This window comes from Xyrauchen texanus, chromosome 28, assembly GCF_025860055.1.
Source record: "Xyrauchen texanus isolate HMW12.3.18 chromosome 28, RBS_HiC_50CHRs, whole genome shotgun sequence".
Classification (NCBI taxonomy): domain Eukaryota; kingdom Metazoa; phylum Chordata; class Actinopteri; order Cypriniformes; family Catostomidae; genus Xyrauchen; species Xyrauchen texanus.
The window spans coordinates 41484627-41503821 of NC_068303.1; the positions used below are offsets into that span (position 1 = coordinate 41484627).

Here is a 19195-nt window from a genome sequence, read left to right on the forward strand (position 1 = left end):
CCCTCCCTTACATAAGACCTTTTAATAAACTGGTCAAAGTGTCATTTGTTTGTGATTCGGCAGTAGTGTATCTTTTCCAGTAACAAGCTACTATTTCCAGTGAGTGGTGCTGTATCCCCTTAAAACGCTTTATTCGTCACATTGTATTGTGAACACGGCAATAGAGTCGAGGGGGTAATCAAAAGACACTTTTCCACCATCGCGGCAAATATTTCTTATTGCAAAACTGCACCATTCCGTGTCAATCCGGGCCACAGTTTGGTCCGTGGTTACAGTTTATTTTACCATTGCAGTGAAATCAAGAGAATGTCAATAACAGATCCATCTGTGGCTACACTGTGAAAGGTAAACATTGCAGTGAGTGTGCTATAATGTCCCTGTTTTTCCCTGGTTTTACTCTAAGTGACTTCAGACTGTCAGTCACATAGATTCTGTTTTTGTCTGGTGGTGCTGGAATAACACTGTGGAATCTCATTGTCTCAAAATTCCACCCCACATAGCTGTATATTGAACATCAAACCTGTTCTGATTGGCTGTGATTTTGTCAATTTATCTGCATTTCACTTTTGACGCTTGAGTTTAGAAATTGCATTTTGTTGTGTTGCACCTGGTTCTGGTTCACATTCTGATTCTGTCGTTTGTGTTTTTAAGGTAGTGCCCCCTCATGTGTTAAACCACCTAGCATGACTCCATTCAAGATTTTCCAGGACAAAAATGATCAGGAGAATGGAGGGTAAGATTAGGCCTTCAGCTACTCTTTAACATGAATGGTTTCAGTTTCGCTCTCTGACTGTCTTCTATCTGTGTGTCCTGCAGTGCTGATGTGGCTCTGAGCATAACAAAACCAACCGTGAGCCGGGCACTGATGGAAATCGCAGTATCCAAAGCCAATGTAAGGACCATAAACCAGCAGCACAAAACTGCATTTATCAACTTGCTTAAAGGAATCATGAGGAATCAAATTGAATATAAAATATTTATAATTACCATATAAAAGAGCTTGATGTGCTATGAAAACGTCCTCCCAGTCCAAAAAGAGCTTCTATTGAAACAAAAAAAAATATTTGCGGTGAAACAAATATTGACGTCAGAAACCTGAAAAAATTAAATGGCATGTATGAGCCCTTTAATATTCGCCACTGACCAGGCCTTCATTAAGAAACGAAACAATAACCACAAATATTTGATGCTTTGTTGATGTTGCTTTTTGCTGTTGTATATCGGTTTATCAGGACACGCCAATCAGCACTGAGTCTATAACAGATGAGAGTACTGTATGGGGCGCTCGTAACGTTTCAGTGGACCCGTGTCCCAACCACACCCGTGATTTCACCCTGTCCGCTCATCTGGTGTCCACACCCCTTCACCCTCACGCTCCTCACTCATGGGGTATGGAGCAGGAGCAAGGTATTGAACTGCATGATAGCATGAATCATTATTGAGCTTTTAATAATATAATGTATTAGTCCAACCCTCTTTATCAAGCAGTATAGTTATGATTGTTTTCTCGCAGAGGAAAACATGCCGGTCAGTACTGTTGGCTGTCCTGAGGAAAACCCATTCATGCGGCAGCCCACTAAACTCAGGTACTGTCCTTATGAAACACATCATCATTATTCTGGAGCATTATAACCATTTCTATCAGTTTCTTCCCTCAAAGATTAAATGTTTACCTGTTAAATACATAAACTGATCAGTAGAGATGATTTATTTTCCAAAAACTTGTGAGCGGCCTTGCTGTCTACATGGGCAGCATTGTAAATAAAAATCAGTCCGACGTGACTAATTTGAAACACTCTACACAAGCAGCATCTCATATAGCAAGCAGTGTCATAAATTGTGTTTCTCACATGAAACGCACGAAAGATGCCACTGTCAGTTGAGTCAGACATTGCTAACCAAGCAACTTTATACTGCAAGCGCAAAAATACACAGCACACATACATATTCGGTTAAAAAAAAGATCATTTATGTTGAATATTTTTTTACAAATAATTTTAAGTATTGAATGAAAAATTGTTAATGTATTAATAATTTTTCCAACATGAGATCTCAGAAGTCCATAATGTATTCAAATTCTACCTATGTAGACAGCTCACTAGATTTCTGAATGCTCTGTGACATCTTATTCTTTTTTTTTTATGTAAATGGCAGCGTTTTATATAAAAATGGTAGATATATTTGGAATGGCGTACTACCATAGTATTTTTGCAGTATGCACAAATTAGAATTTCCTCAACCTGGATGGCAAAAAGGGTTCCTTCGGTCATGGAGTTATCTGGGACTTTTTATATGGTGTTTTCCAGGCCTAAAAAGTTTATATGGAATTTTTATCTCACTTGCTTTAATTTGTTATTTTCCAGGCTGGGAGCAGTTTGTAATTTAACCAAACGTTAACTTGACGTGCTTAAAACCATTCAGCCTAAAGGTGGAATTGTGCTTAATGTTTCTTGCAATTGATTGGACTGTTTCTCATTTGCCTTCAGTCCAATCTTGGAGCAGAGTCCAGCAGATGAGAAGCCGCCTGAGGTGGCAGAATGCAGCATGCAGGCTCATGGCACTATTGTTGGAGAGGGTGTGCCTTTGGCCCATCAGAGTCAAGGGCTTTCTCTGGTCCAACAAAGCCAAATGACCTGCAGCAGCAGGAATCCACTGGCCGCTCTGTCCTTCCCTGACCAGACAACCCTGAGGGCAGAGGACGAGTCCATGAAGTCAATCAACACGAGCACCAGACCCAGCTGGAGCATCTATCGGAGCCCAGAGAAAGAGCCAGATGTCCCAGTGCATCAAGACTCAGTTAATGTTCTCTTGCCAAAGAGGTCCTTTCACAGGCACAAGACCTTGAAAAAGCCATTGGAGAGTCAGGATGTTGTTAGCAGGTCCCTCTGTGAGCGAGATGTCCTGATGAGTCCAAAACCTGCTCCGGGACTGCACTGGTTACAGGTGGACAACTTTGCACACACAGCAGAATCAGATCTTGATGTTATGATGAGTCTGACCTCCGGAGCGGAACGGAGCGTCATCGCCAAGCCTACCTGGACCATCTACCAGAGTCCAGAGAAAGCAACCGAACCAGACTTCCTGTGGGCAAAGAATCAAGAACCATTGGCAGAACATGATTTAGATGTGCTCACAGCTCAACAGGAAGTAGAAGTTCTCCATCCCAAGAAATCATTCCAGCAACGGAAGTCTGGGGCAAAGATTTTGCAGACGTTTCATGAGTCTCTCTTGATTAGTCCAAAGCAAGCATCTAAACCAGCTCAGGAGGAGCCCATGAGTCCAGACCCAGCACCAGGACTAAACTGGCTCTGCACCAACAGCCCACAACGGTCAACGGAACCAGATCTGAACGTCATGGCCACCCCACCACAGAGATCCAAGAAAATCTCTTTTCCTGCTAGAGCAAATACAATGCTTCTACCGAGTCCTGCTCCGATGGCTGTCAGTGGAATGGAAGTTCCTACGAGCCCCATGGACACATCCAGACAAGGTATTATTGCCATCACTGCACTCCTGAGCTGTTTAAGTGACTGACTGCTGTCTGTGCATGAACTTGCTAATGCTTTACTTGTGTTATAACAAATTATAATATCCTATCCTGTAAAGTACAAGTGTGGGTAAAATTTCATCCCAACATCAAAAGCAAAACAATTTTTTTGCATAGGGAAAATCAAGTCTATTTTTAGGACCATTACTATTTTTGTTATTGTGACATTTTCATGACAATTAATTGCATTTTCCCACCAATTCTCATTGCCATTATTTAAAATTGTGTTACTTATTATTGTAATGCAAACAAATATTTGTTTAAATGTATATTTAAATCGTTAAGTATTTGTACATCATGGTGGTATTTGATTTTATCCCTTTCATATATGCATTTTTTTTTTTGTGTGTGTGGACAGGATGATTTTAATTACTGAAATACAGTTATAATGAGAATCTAATGCGAATCATCATTGGGAGTGAGTACTGCAAACCAGCTCAAATGTAAAACATCCATATGCATTATAATGTTGATGGGGAAATAAGCTTAATTATCATGAAAATACTGTCACGAAGTAATTTTCGTTATGCAAAATGTGTAAAACTCTCTCTCTCGCAATACAATTATTAGAATGTTGCAATGATTAATTTAAAGGTTACAACATGTATTTTTGTGTTGTTTTCTTAAGGCATTGTAAAGCTATTCATAATGCCTTGTAAAACATGTTCCATTGTAATGCATTATCATCTTTAAATTAATCATTGTAACATTCTAATAATTGTAATAAATAATAACTTATTATTTATAAATGTAACCATATAACTAGGCCTAATAATTTTACGAATTTAAACTATTTATCTATCTTTTATTAAGTGCATAACAATGCACACAATACATGCAGTACAAAATAACACTTGAAACTGGGTGTTCGTTACATATTTTAATGCATTATAATACTCTTTAATGGTGTAAATATTTGACATATAACTGCTTATACCGATCAGCCACAACATTAAAAGCACCTGTTTAATATTGTATAGGTCCCCCTTGTGCCGCCAAAACAGCGCCAACCCATTCTGAGATGATATTCTGCACACTGCAATTGTACAAAGTGGTTATCTGAGTTAATGTAAACTTTGTCAGTTCAAACCAGACTGGCCATTCTCTGTTGACCTCTCTCATCAACAAGACATTTCCCTCCACAGAACTGCCGCTCACTGGAAGTTTTTGTTTTTGGCATCATTCTGAGTAAATTCTAGAGACTGTTGTGTGTGAAAATCCCAGAAATACTCAAACCAGCCCATCTGGTACCAACAATCATGCCACGCTCCAAATCACTGAGCTCACATTTTTCCCCATTCTGATGGTTGATGTGAACATTGAAGCTCCTGACCAGTATCTGCGTGATTTTATGCATTGCTGCCACATGATAGGCTGATTAGATAATCACATGGATGATTGTTGGTGCCAGGCAGGCTGGTTTGAGTATTTCTGGGATTTTCATGTGCAAACAGTCTCTAGAATTTACTCCGAATGGTGCGAAAAACATAACATCCAGTGAGCGTCAGTTCTGTGGACAGAAATGTCTTGTTGATGAGAGAGGTCAACAGAGAATGGCCAGACTGGTTTGAATTGACAAAGTCTGCGGTAACTCAGCAGTCAGCTTGCCATCTGTACAGGCAACATGCCTCATCAAACAGACCACCTTCCACAGACGTGCTTTTGCACTCTAAGACAGAACATAACAGAATGCATTGGTCCCGAGAACCATTTTTTCAAATTACGTTTAACTTAAGTACTGTTTTTTTTTTTAGGACACTGTGTTATGACTCGTGGCGCTGAAAACTAGAGAGACATGGCACATCCACAGTAAGATGCTTCAAAAGTAGAACATTTGCTAAAACAAATGTCTCATTAAGAATACCAGCAGGGGGCCTGGGTAGCTCAACAGTTAAAGATGCTGATTACCACCCCTGGAGTTCCGAGTTCAAATCCAGAGCATGCTGAGTGACTCCAGCCAGGTCTCTTAAGCAACCAAATTGGCCTGGTTGCTAGGGAGGGTAGAGTCACATGGGGTAATCTCCTCGTGGTCACCATAATGTGGTTCTCTCTCTCTCTGTGGGGCACGTTGTGTGTTGTGTATGGATGCCGCAGAGAATAGTGTGACGCCTCCACACACGCTATGTCTCCGTGGTAATGCGCTCAAGCCACGTGATAAGATGCACTAATTGGCGGTCTCAGACATGGAGGCAATTGAGATTGGTCCTCCGCCACCTGGATTGAGGCTAGTCAATACGCCACCCCGAGGACTTGGAGCGCATTGGGAACTGGGCATTCCAAATTGGGGAAAAAAAAAGAATAGCGGCACTTTGGCAAGTGTCTCACAGAAGTGTTTTGGTTAGGCATATATTAACGAGTGTGGAGTCAAATGGCTTATCTAGATGTTTTATTTTTTTTAATTTTTTATCAAAAACTGAGTTTAAAGGATATTAAAAGAGAAAACATAGAGAAAAATATGGGGATTTTAGAATCAATATCTGTAGGCCATAAGCTGGAAATCGAGCAAGCTCACTGGGTTGCAATCTAGACAGACCTCTGGCCAAATTTCTGAGTTCATCCGATAAAGATCTTGTGTTAAGCGAGGAGTAATGGAAGGCTTTCATGGAAGAAGCACAGCATTTTTTTGGTTCCCAGACTTTGCGAACTTGATGAGAGAAATGTGATCAATTCTAAGAATGCAAGAAACTTTTACATCAATGGAAGGTCGCTTTTGCACTGATATTCCTGGACAAATTGAGAATAGATTCTAAGGATGGCTGTAAAACAGACTGTTTGAAGATTCTGCGTGCTCTTTTTGTGCTGGTTCCGCCTATCGGCTGGAGTTCATTTTGTAGAATAACACACCTTCAAGACAGTTTTATGGATGAAGCTACACACTTTTTGTGTTTATTCTGCCTATTGCCTGGAGTGTGTTTTATAGATGATATTTTGCTGTGTAATTCTGTCTCACAAAATGTGTATAGAAGCACCGGACTTGAGCAATCCGATGGCAAGTTTGTTGCGGGGGCTGTCATAGGTGTACATGGACTGTTTGAGTTTGGAGGGATGGATGCCAGTTGGCGCTGTCATGCATGGGATTAATGAGCACATTTGTTCTTTAGTGCTGGCTCAAGTGCAGGGGAGTCATTACACTGATAAGTAAACATCTACATTTCAAAATTATCAAGCAGAGTCAAGACAAATTAGGAAGAGTCTTTATTGTTTTAACAGTAATTTGGGGACAAAGTATTATTTTGGCTAATTATTATGCATGTAACATTGATGATCAGGGCTTTTTTTTATAGATCTTGAAGGGATGTTGCAAGCCGCTGGCACCCCTCTTGATGTAATATTTGGAGGAGACTTTAATCTTTTGATGGGGTGGTGGCGGGAGGCATGGCACATAAGCTTTTCACAGATTATAATTTATTATTCATGTTGGACTCCACTAGATCTATACCTTTCCTCCACATAATTATTAATTCCTTTTCTCAGGATACAGAGGTAATTGGTCTAAATCCAAAGCTTTGGCTCTTAATCCATACTGCCGTTAACCTCTTTTCAGCCAGGCGCCTTCTAGTGGCCCAAACAGGGCATAAAGTATTTGGCTATTTTATTCCCAGCAAATTTGTGTGATTTAGTCAGTTAATTTGGACCCTTTAAAAAAAAGGTTTTCGAGCGATGTGGGCAGGTTGGCATTTCTCTAGTTGTAGAATTCACAATTAATTTTAATATAACCTTCCCAATCATAGAGCTGCAAGGGATTGTCTTATGCAATTTAAGATTTTACGTCGATTCTATTGGACCCTCTCTATATTTTATAGGCTTGGTCTGAAAGAGACACCCACCTGCTGGCGATACCAATCAGAGGATGGGGACACAACCTATGTTTTTTTTTTTTTTTTTTGTTGTGTGTTAATATCCAAGAATTTTGGTTGAGGGTTCAAAGTTTTTGTGTGACGTAATGGGCACTCAAATACAATTTTGTCCCAGACTGTGATTTGGGCGAGGGGACGGTCATCAATATGGGGGATAAACACACAAAAAATTAGGTTCTGACAAGTGTTATGATTGGCAGGCAAATTGATCTTATGGGATGGAAGTCGGCTGGAGTGCCCTCATTTCAAGAGTGGTGGGCAGAGATGGGGAGGGTGGTGGCATTCGAGGAAATTTCATGTAGAAGGCTGGGAAACTCAAATTTATTTGATAGGAAATGACCAGCTATTTGGCCTTCTTGGAGGGCTCTCAAGGAGCATTATATATATACAGACTTTGGCTTGTGTCTAGTATGCGCTCATCATCATCATCATCATCATCATCATCATCATCTTATTATTTCTGCAGCCTATGTGAATCTAGTGTCAGATCCGTGGGATGAGGACCTTATAGTCTCTCTGCTGTCGAACCTGCAGCCTCCTCTCACATCCGACCCTAACCTCACTGTCTGGAGCTGTCGGCTGCCCACCATCACTCCTAAAATGACAGTACAGATCGGTGAGTCATTCTAAACTAGCCATAATTTCCAAACAAGACTGTCTGTTATGGTCAATAAGAAGTGTTGTTTAAGGCAAGCATCAAATTATTGCTCACACTTAGGAATAGTTCACCCAAAATATGAATTCTATTTATTTATTTATTCACTTTTATGCCGTCTCGTTTGGCTTTCTGTCTTCTGCGGAACACAAACAAAGACGTTTTGTAGATGTTAAATGTGTTTATATCCATGTAATGCAAGTCAATGGGGTGTGTGGGAGTGTGGGGGCACTTTCATGCTCCAAAAAGCACATAAAGGTAATCCCTAGCAATGGTTTAATCCATGTCATGATGCGTGTACAGCAATCTGCCCATGCATTTAAATCATGTTCATGCAGAGAAGACTGCAGATGGTAAGATTTATTGTGAACTGTTCTCACCCAAAACCGATCTAATCCCATCAGAAGACATGAATTAAACCACTGGAGTCACATGGATTCATTTTATGATGCCTTGATGTCTTTATTGGAGCTTGAAAATGTCGGACCCCATTGACTTGCATTATATGGATATAAACACCACATATTGCCATCAACATTTCTTTGTGTTCTGCAGAAGAAATAAAGTCTTCATGAGTTTGAGACGACATTAAGGTGAAATAATGATGACAGAATTGTCATGTTTGGGTGAACTATTCCTTTAACGTTAGAGATAAACCCCTAACCCTTCGTATTAAACTCCCACACAGATTGTGCCACAGACATGAATGATACCTCATCATTTTTATATCTTCATCTTTCACCCTCAGCGGGAGAGTCACTGCGAGTGGACTTTGTGCTTGGACAGGGGGCTTTTGCAACAGTATACCAGGCCACCAACCTCATGACCACACAAAAACTCTTCCTGAAGGTGAGGTGCAAAGTTTCTTAACATTATACACCGAGCGTGACATGACGTTTTGTCAGCACTGCGAAAAGTTTTCATAAGTGAATGAAATTCACTTATGAAATGTCTGTACATTTTTGTTGACGAGCAAGGAAACAAAAATGATCATCAATTTGTTGCTGTGAATTTACACATTGTGAACAAGGCCTTTCAGTTGAATGGCTTGTCGTGGTGAAAATGTGTGCTTGGTGTGACTAGGCTTAAGCTAAAGTGTTAGCCTCTAGAGAAATTAACCTATGATATCTTTACTTGGATTTGTCTCTGAAGCTGAGATATCAGTAAGTATTTTTACACTGAAAATGATCAAACATCACCTTTAACTTCATGGGCTTTTTCTAGTTCTAGAAACCGTATGCTTGCTGTGTAAGTAAAAACAGAGTGACTAGTGTCGTGGAATATTGCGATGAGTTTCTCTAAGTTGAAGAAAACTTTCAGAGTCTTGAGTTCCAGATGCCAAAGTTGTAGTTTATTGATCACCAACAAACATGAGACCAGTCAGCTGATTGTTCTGACTCTATCCTCCTGAGTTCTCAGTTATATACCTTTTTGTTATCTTCTTGCCCATTATCTCTGACCAATAGAATAATTACTCTTGTCTCTTTCCTTCGCCACCAATATGTTCTATTTTCCTCACTAATTAAATATTGGTGGAAAATCCCCCATCTAATTATTTTTTTAAAAAAACATACATCAACTGGTAACTCCACTTATTTTTGACATATGTCATAGTTCATGGTAAGAGTGCATCAATTTTAGAAACACCTGTGTATGATACAAACAGCCATGTCCCCATCACATACCTTTTACCTTTGCCCTACATTTCAGTGTACCCTCATAATGAGGCAGCCTTGTTTGTTCATACACAGTATCATTTGATTAATGAAAGAAAATACAAGCTCCAAAGATATTTAACTCATCAAGGTAAAACACCATGCCAGAAACATATCATACCAAAGATATCTAACTTATTAAAAGTGTTTTCGTAAGAAGTGCATCCTGTATTTTAATGAGACACACCATATATTTTAGAGATACGTGTCAGCATAAAGGAAATACATCAAGGATATATGTCAGAATACTACTAATTAACAAAAACAGCAAAACACCAGCTGCAAAAATACAAGACACCATTCATATAATAACTGATTAAATAAGTACATCCTGTATTTCAAGGTTGTATACCATTCTTTGTGTTCTCTGCAGCATCAACACTTTTAGTAACCTCATATGCTCTCTCCTGGCTCACACAAAGGCCTAGAAACTCATATAAGTATTTTGATATATAAAAACATACTAGAATATTGAAAAATATACTATACTAGCAGCTTTGTATTATGACATGCGTTAAATGGCCTCTTGTGTTTCACAGGTGCAGAAGCCTGCGAACCCTTGGGAGTTTTACATTGACGGCCAGTTGAACGGCCGCCTGCAGCCCAGTGTACGACATCTCTTTAACACCATATTCACTGCTCACCTCTTCACCAATGGCAGCGTCCTCATCGGAGAGCTGCACAACTGTGGCACACTACTGGTGAGAATATCGAGTCTACATCTAGTGTATTCTTTTATCACTCATTTTGGAATCTGTGTTTATTGTGCCACTTTGTAGTTACTGTTTATGGCATCATTATACTAGTTTTTAATTTAGTTTTTATTTCTATTTTATTTTCAGTTTAATTTTCATAAGCTTTCACTATGAATGTTAGTTTTAGTAAAAAAAAAAATCATATTTCTTTTAGTTGATGTTTTTCAATTAATTTAGTTTGAGTACTTTAGGGCTTCCAAAGTTAGTTTGGTAACTGATATAAGGTAAGTGATGATGTACAGGATCCAGCACCTCCCCCGACCCTACATAGGACAAGCGGCTACAGAACATGGATGGATGGATAATGTACAGTCAGTTGGTTGTTATCGCACAATAAACCCTGACAGGGTGAAGGTTTTTTTGTGTGATTGTAACTGTCTGAATGTACATTATCCTGCTTTATACACGGCTAACTGATGCTTTATCCTTGTCAGTGGAGAGTCGTTTTCACACTCTGCCGGTCTCTAGGTTTGTTGTCCTCAATGTCTGCTGCTTAATCTTGTTCTTATGAGTCTTTGAAATGTTATGGATGGAAGCAAACTTGCACTCACTGTATCCCTCTGCTAGTAAAGCCAGTATTGAACCCTTCTTTTCCTCATTGAACTTTTTTTTTTTTTTTTGCATAGTCGATTTAGTTATTTTTTGATTCCTATTAATATGGAGGTACTGCTAGCACTGTTTTTGCCATCCAGCTGGTCCTATTGCAAGAGGATAGTGAAGACCACAGCAGTGGTTTTTATACTTTTCCTCGTTAAATAAGATTTGGTTCAGGTGATCACATAATCAGTACCTCATTAAGTAGAATGAGGTGTGCTTGTGTTTGAATTAAACAGACACTGGGATTGAATGGAATGGCTGCCATACATGTAGAGATGCTGATTTAAGAAAGCTTTTGGAGAGGTCTCTTAATTTTTTGGTTTTGTTTAGAATTTTTAATAGTTACAGCTAGAGTAATTATTGGATTGTATTTATGCCTTTTTGAAAAGTAATTAAAATGTCTGTTTAAACATGCCTTTTTCAAGGATTGTATTTTATCTCTGATTTGTTATGTATGCTCTATCAAAATCTGAAATGACCTCTTAGTTTGGCATCAGAGTGTTGAGGGCAGTAAATGCAATAAATCTTGCATTTCTTATTTCCAAATATTTCTTCCTCAAAAGTAAGAATCGTTAATAGAACTGTTCATGAATCAAAATCATTGAGAGAATTCAGAATCCGAATCGTTCTATTCCTTGCGACTCCCATCTCTAGTTTTCGGTCACATCTGATCGAAAACAAGCTGTCTGACTCATGTTAACAGCAAAGTTTAAGGTGGCTACAATGTGTCACGGTGTTGCAGAGATGAGGACTCAAATGCAGAGTTCAATACCAAAAATACTTCATTATCCAAAAAAAACTCCCATGAGAAGAATAAATAAACAACCCCGAAGGGGACAAAGGGTTATCCAGGCTGTGGCAGAAGGGAACAGAAAATCATGACCGACTGTACTACAGGAAACACATACAGGGCCGACTATATAACAAGATGAACTGGCACTGGACATCAAACATAAAGGAGCCTAGGGAGAGAAATCAAGCAGGTTAATAAAGGGCAGGTGTTACCAAAGAAACAATAATGAGCAAACAATGAGGCGGGGTGTGATGTAAGACAGAGAAGCACGCGGCGATACAGAAACGATAACAAAGCCACGTGTTCTCACAAGACAACGCATGGACATGAGACCGACACAAAGGCAAACATGGGCGGATAATGCCACGGTCCTGTCAGACCAAAACCCAGACTGACAGTGACAGGACCGTGACAATAATGCATAATTTGAAACACAAATCCAAAGCTGCATCAAAATCAGAATTTGTATATATGCTGACTTTGCATGCCAGTCCTCTGAGATGGGATTTTGTTTTGTTATTTACGTTAGGTAGTTTTAAAAAAAATATATATTTTTTTTGTCTCGTTTTAGTTTTTAGTTTCATTTTAGTTTACTTTGCTTTTTACAACAACAAAAACATTTAATCAATAGTTTTATTATGCAGTAATAAACTTGATATGGACAAATAATTTTCTGAAATAATATTTTGGAAAAAAATAAGTAAATGTGAAAGTAAACTGATGTGTTTTCCTGTCGTCCCCTCCTAGAGTGCTATTAATCTGTATAAAAGCCGCAGTGAAAAGGTGATGCCTCAGCCCCTTGTGCTCTACTTCACTGTCTGCATACTGCACATGGTCGAGCAGCTACACCAGGCAAACATCATACATGCTGACATCAAACCTGACAATTTCCTTTTGGGAGAGAGGTACTTTGATCAAATAATCAGTCATGGAAGAGATGTTAAAAATTGTTTTTCGGTGTGATAAATGAACCAGGACAAGTTAGTAGCTGCATTTCCGTAAACATGTTTAGCATTTTTAATGCACATTTCTGAAAGTTCAAGACAATGCTAAACATCACGCGATTCCATGAACTGTAAATGCGCATTATCTTGAGGGAGCTTGCCTTTTGGTCATGGAGCATCTGTACGACCTTTGCTTTGGGGAGAGTTGTATTAAACAAATTGTACATTACGATATTAAATGCTGCCAAGAGACTTTGCAGAATAAGTGCAATAGCTCACATAATGAGGGCTCAAATGGCTATTCACATTCGCCGACAGCCTTCATATACCTGGGAGCGCCTGAACTCAAAAGAGTTCTGGTGGATTGTGAGGACCCACTTTACGGACGATCAGTGGGTGAATCTCTTTCGACTAACCAGGGCTACATTTAAAGAATTTTGTGCTATGGTCAGGGCTTTCGTTGAGCCAGTCACATCGAGCTCTCGCCCACCTATGCCATCTGACGAGCACATTGCCATCACGCTTTACAAATGTCATGAAACATCATCGCTCATGCGAATAAACAGTTTAAATCACTTTAATGCACTTTTTAACTAATGCAAAACTCTCCTCTTACTCTTAGCGCATTAAATTTCGCATATCAAGTGTTTCCATTCAGGATTTCTTTGTTGGATGGAAACGAAGCTAGTGGTATACAGTATTCTGTTAGGACTGAGCCATATATCAAATTATCACGATGATTTTGATGGCAATATAAAATGAAGCAATGTGAAAATATTGAAAAATATTGAGATATTATATTTGTAGCCATATGGCCCAGCCCTATATTATGTGCAGTACATTCTGTTGTATATGCACATATTGGCAAATGTAGTAGATCATCTGGGTATTCTGTACATAAAAAAAAAATTACATTCTGTGCACAATATACATGCTATTTAATGCAGTAATACTGCCTCATGAGGGCAAAACACAACACTGAAACTGAGGGAAAATGGCTTTAAAATTATGTTTAAACTTGTAGCGTGGCCACATAAGGGGAAGTTATAAATAAGGTTTATGACAAAAAAACTAATTATGTTTTGTCATTATTGCCTATTAGTGGTATTGCTTTCCCCTGTATTCTGTTATTGCCTTAGCGCTTGTGTATTTGTCTCCGATTGCTGTTCACGCGAGAACTTCTCGTGTATTCGCGTCACGTGATTACCTGCCACGTAAACAGGAAGAGACTGTGACTTTCTATTTAAGGAACCGGTATGCCGGTTTTCGGGAGGGGTACGCTCATTCACAAAAAACTTTTCATTCATTCATTGGATTATTGATGCTGACTGACCTGGAAGCGCGGGGTCGCCGTTCCTCTTGGAGTATTTACGTTTGGCTCGCAGCCCGGATTACTTTTTTCAGAGGACATAAGCCAGTCATCTTCTAACTTGATCTTGCTCACGGACTACACAAATTCCCGGTGAGGCTGATCTGAACGCTGTCATTAACTCTGTGCACGCTGGATTCCACTTTTACACACACACACACACCTTGTCTTGTATTATTGTAAATATTATTTTGATTTGTAAATACACTTGGGTTGATTGTTTATTCGTCAGTGTTGAGTATATTTTTTTCTACTCCATAGCCTAATAGTAACGGGACGTTGGTTCCCATATTTTGTGATATTCTACTTTATTATTTTGTGGAGTGTTACAAACTCATATTTTTAAGAGTGCAGATTCTGTAGTTGCTGCAGTTTTCACACACGGTTTCTCTGAATCAGAGCACAGATGAGCTTAATCTACCTGTCACAGGACAGATCGAAGACAGTCTAAGAGACACAATTTCAGAGTCAAAGGCAAATATCACAAAATATGTAGCTACTGCATTTTGCCTTTGCAGGTCATTATGATTATATTATATGAATATGCCCATCATTGCACGTCTGCTTTGACCCAGACTGATGCAGTCCAAATGATTTCCAACAAAGTCAAGTTTTCTTCTGTTCTTCTCACATTCAGGTTTCTGGAGAATGACTGCTTTGAGCAGGATAATCTACAGCATGGTTTGGCTCTCATCGATCTGGGTCAGAGCATTGATATGACACTCTTCCCAGAAGGCTCTGTGTTCACTGCCAAATGTATGACATCAGGCTTCCAGTGTGTGGAAATGCTGAGCGTGCGTCCTTGGAACTATCAGGTAACAATCATCCAGGGTTCCCTCGGATCTTTAAAGTCTTAATGTCTTAAATTCAGTTTCCCCAAAATGTAAGGTTATAAAAAGTCAAGAGTCATGTGTCAGAGACGGGCCCGATCAATTCTGGCCAAAGTTCTGAGATTATCCAATAAAGATCTTGTTACATGAGGCGAGGAGTGAAGGAACCCTTTTTTGGAAGAACCACAGTATTTTCTTTTTCCCAGACTTTGCGAATTCGACGAGAGAAACGTGATTGATTCAAGGAGTGCGAGAAACTCTTACATTAACGGAAGGTCACTTTTGCACTGATGTTCCTGGCCAAATTGAGAATAGATACTAAGGAGGGCATAAAGGATTTACAAGTCCACAGCAAGCAATATCCCTCATAAAGTCAATGGAGTATTTTGTGGTTCTCATGTTGCAGCCAAGTGAACCGTCTCACTGAACATCCACTTGAATATCTGAGGAAGCTGAGTGCCTTTTTTTTTTTTTTGTGCTTGTTCCGCCTAGCAGCTGGAGTTTGTTTTATGTAGCAGCACTCCTTCGGGACAGTGTTGTGGATGAATCTGCACGTTATTTGTGCTTGTGCCTCTTATTGGTTGTAGTTTGTTTTGTGGAGTATTTCTTGCAGGACATTGGAGTGATTGGTAATTTGTTGCACTCATGTAGCAGTTGAATGGGCTGGCTCACTGAACATTCGTTTGACTGTCTGAAGAATCGGAATGGGCTTTTTTTTGCGTGTGTGTGTGCTGGTTCTGCAAGAGGCTTGAGTTTGTTTTGTGGTGGAACCCACCTTTGGGACAGTGTGGATTAATCTACACATTCTTCGTGTTTATTCCACCAATTGGCTGGAGTTTGTTTTATAGATTATCTTCTGTTGTGCAATTCTGTCTTACAAAATATGTATAGAAACACCGGACTTAAGAAATTTCACGGCAAAGTTGTCATGGGGCTCTCGTAGTTGTTCATGGACTGTTTCAGTTTAGAGGGATGGACGCCTGTTGGCGCTGTCGTGTGCGGGGTTAATGCGCACTTTAGTGGTTGCTACTCAGTTCAGTGATGATTTTTGATCACGTGTCGCTTAAGGTGTGGTTATGAATGTATCAGAACCCTCCCACTTTGCAATACGGGGCACCAGTTAAGAATACTATCTTAACAATTTAAGAGCTGTTCAATAATTCAGAATGAATGTAAACTAGAGGGAGTTGGTCAGCTGATTTATCTGAAGGATTTGAGAGAGTCTGGACAACTAGTAGAGTCTTTGGTCATTAACACAAAGAAGACACAGTTGTAATAAAATTAATGAAATGTATTAACAATAGATATGCATATTAATAATGCTAATAATGAATATGCACTGCTAAAGGATAATAAACTAATAACCAATAAATGCAATGCTGTTGAACTGAATATAGCAATGGGAGAAAATTGTATGGGAATGCTGCTTATGGGGAACCACCTAATGGCTCTGGCAAAATTGTGATAAATAATGCTTATTTATCATTAAACAAATAATATTATTTGACACAAGCTGACCACAGGTAACGTTCCACACAGTCGGGTCATCAGTCCGGCAGTAGAGACGTCTTCCACTGGCGATGTGGGTAGCATGCAGTGTGAAGGGTGCAGAGTTGGGATTAAGGCTGGGACAACGCGTCGACGTCATCGATGACTGTTTTAACAGTCAACAACATTAACATAAACTGTACTTTACATGAAATGCAGTGGATGTGCTGTAGTTTATATTAATGTAAGGCCTCCAAACTTAAGGTATTCATAGATCTCTGTGGCCTTCCATTGCTTTGCATCCGGGAGGTCCTGAAGGAATTTATAGCAGTTCTTGTCTACATTAGGAATTAGTTGGTGGGGAGCAGGTCCCTTTTGCCCTCATTGATTTGGGGATTAACGGGGGATTTATTTGGTGGATTAAAGATTATCTTTCTAAACGTCCACAAAGAGTGGTTGTTAATGGCAACAAGTCTGGAACAATTATTTTAAACACAAGAGCCCCACAAGGAGCAATTTTATCACCGTTACTCTTTTCTTTGTATATTAATGAGTTTACAATTTGAAATAAGGTGTTTAGTCTTTTTAAATATGCTGATGATATGGCTCTAGTGGGTCTTTTGCAAGCTGGAGAGATGGGTAGGAGATGTGTATATATATGATAATTGTTTTTTTTTTTATCGAAGTCCCTCATTTCATCTGTTGTTGATTGCTCAATTGGAAACATATTAATCTCAGATCACGGTCTGTTGAGTTTAGAGTTGTTTTCACATATGGAGAAAAATAGATCATATAGTTTGTCCTTTTAATGTATGCCTTTTGCAAAATCCTGAATTCCAATGAATATTAAAGGTAGAAATCAATGTTCATATGGAGACAAACTGGTCCTTAGTATCCTCTGTGGGCGTGGCTTGGGAGGCACTTAAGGTGGTTCTTAGGGGTCAGATCATACAGTGCCTCATTTACCAGAACATGAGAACTTGTGGAGTTGGAAGGGAATATTAAAAAGTGCAGAGGCAGAGCTGAATTGCAGAATGTGGTCTGATGGCCTCAGAGAATTCACCTGGTTGAAATACAGATATAATACTTTTTTGGTCACAGAAGGTTTGGCTATTCAGGGCAAGACAGTCATACTTTGAGTTGGGGGACAACGATGGGACACTTTTGGCTAGATATATAAAGCAGAGAGAGTCTTTTTCTACCATTCCCTCAGTGAAATCTGCTGGTGGTGGAATTTTTACCTCTGCCATTGATATTAAAAAGGCTTTTAAATAAATACTGAGTTCTATAGTTCCACATCTTCAGAACCATTAGAACTCCCTAAACTGTCAGCTGAACAAAAACATTCTCTTGATTCTGATATAACATTGGAGGTGCTTGGCGAGGTAATTAAGTCCCTACCTACAGGCAAGACTCTGGGACCTGATGGTTTTGACACTGAATTTTTTAGATCTTATGCTACAGAATTGGCTCCACTTTTGTTAGAAGTTTATAAAGAATCATTAAAGAATGAAAAGCTTCCGCCAACCATGACACGAGCCTGGATCAGACTGATTCTTAAAAAGGACAATGATTCAAGCGAGTGTAAGAGTTACCATCTAATTTTCCTGATCCAACTAGACGTAAAAATATTGTCAAAAATGGCGGATAACTGATTAAGTTATGACAACTCTTATACATATAGATCAGGTGGGGTTTATTCAGGCCACAGCTCTTCTGATAACATTAGGCTTTTCATCAGTATCATGTGGTCAGTGGCGAATGATCAGACTCCGGTTGCTGCCATCTCACCTAATGCCAAAAAGGCATTTGATATGGTAGAATGGGATTATATTTTTAAGATTTTGGAAATGTACGGATTCGGTAATACTTTTATTGGATGGATTAAGATACTTTATAGACACCCGTTATCGGCAGTACAGACAAATGGATTAATTTCAGATTATTTTACTCTGGATAAGGGCACCAGGCAGGGACCATTAGCAGCAGCCGTGATAAGAAGAGAAGATAATTTTCCAGGGCTGCTGGCAGGAGGTATGGCACATAAGAGTTTGCTTTATGCTGATGATATTTAATTATTTGTCTCCGACCCCATTATGCCTTGTCTCCACAGAATTATTCATTCATTCATCGAGTTAATTAGTCTAAATCCGAAGCTTTGGCTCTGACAGAGTACTGCCTAGTAACAGCTGCTCTGTACTATTTTTGGGAGTAGCATACACCCCTCTAAAGCAGCAGATACTCTGGGAGTGGTGATTACTGCTTTTGGAAAAGGTGTTACTCCCTGCTTCATCCCCTCAGAGTCTGGGGGATGAAGCTTCAACTTCTATCAAGAGATTATGGGAGAAAGATTTAAAATTTGATATTGGAGGAAGGAGTGTGGGCTAGGATTCTAAAAAAAAAACATCAAGTCTACATCTAGAGATGCAAGGGTGCACCATATGCAATTCAAGATTTTACATAGATTCTGTTGGTCCCCCTCTAGATTGTACAGCCATGGCCAAAAGTATTGGCAGTGACAAACATTGTGTTTCACAAAGTTTTCTGCTTCAGTTGTTGTGGTGTTGATTCACATTGTTTCAGTTTTTTTGGTCCCGGCACAAAATGACCAGCTAACATAATTTCACTAATCAGATCAGCAGCAC

General features: G+C 39.3%; 1 protein-coding gene across 1 annotated transcript in view; it reads left to right on the forward strand.

Annotated features, from left to right (window-relative positions):
- Positions 1-19195, forward strand: part of LOC127622207 (mitotic checkpoint serine/threonine-protein kinase BUB1-like) — a 40395-nt gene that overhangs the window by 15418 nt on the left and 5782 nt on the right. The window contains exons 14-23 of the mRNA XM_052096215.1: positions 652-733; positions 817-892; positions 1233-1407; positions 1514-1586; positions 2487-3490; positions 7871-8020; positions 8808-8908; positions 10314-10475; positions 12667-12824; positions 14870-15047. Coding sequence (XP_051952175.1) covers positions 652-733; positions 817-892; positions 1233-1407; positions 1514-1586; positions 2487-3490; positions 7871-8020; positions 8808-8908; positions 10314-10475; positions 12667-12824; positions 14870-15047 — 2159 coding nt within the window. The remainder of the gene's footprint in view (positions 1-651; positions 734-816; positions 893-1232; positions 1408-1513; positions 1587-2486; positions 3491-7870; positions 8021-8807; positions 8909-10313; positions 10476-12666; positions 12825-14869; positions 15048-19195) is intronic.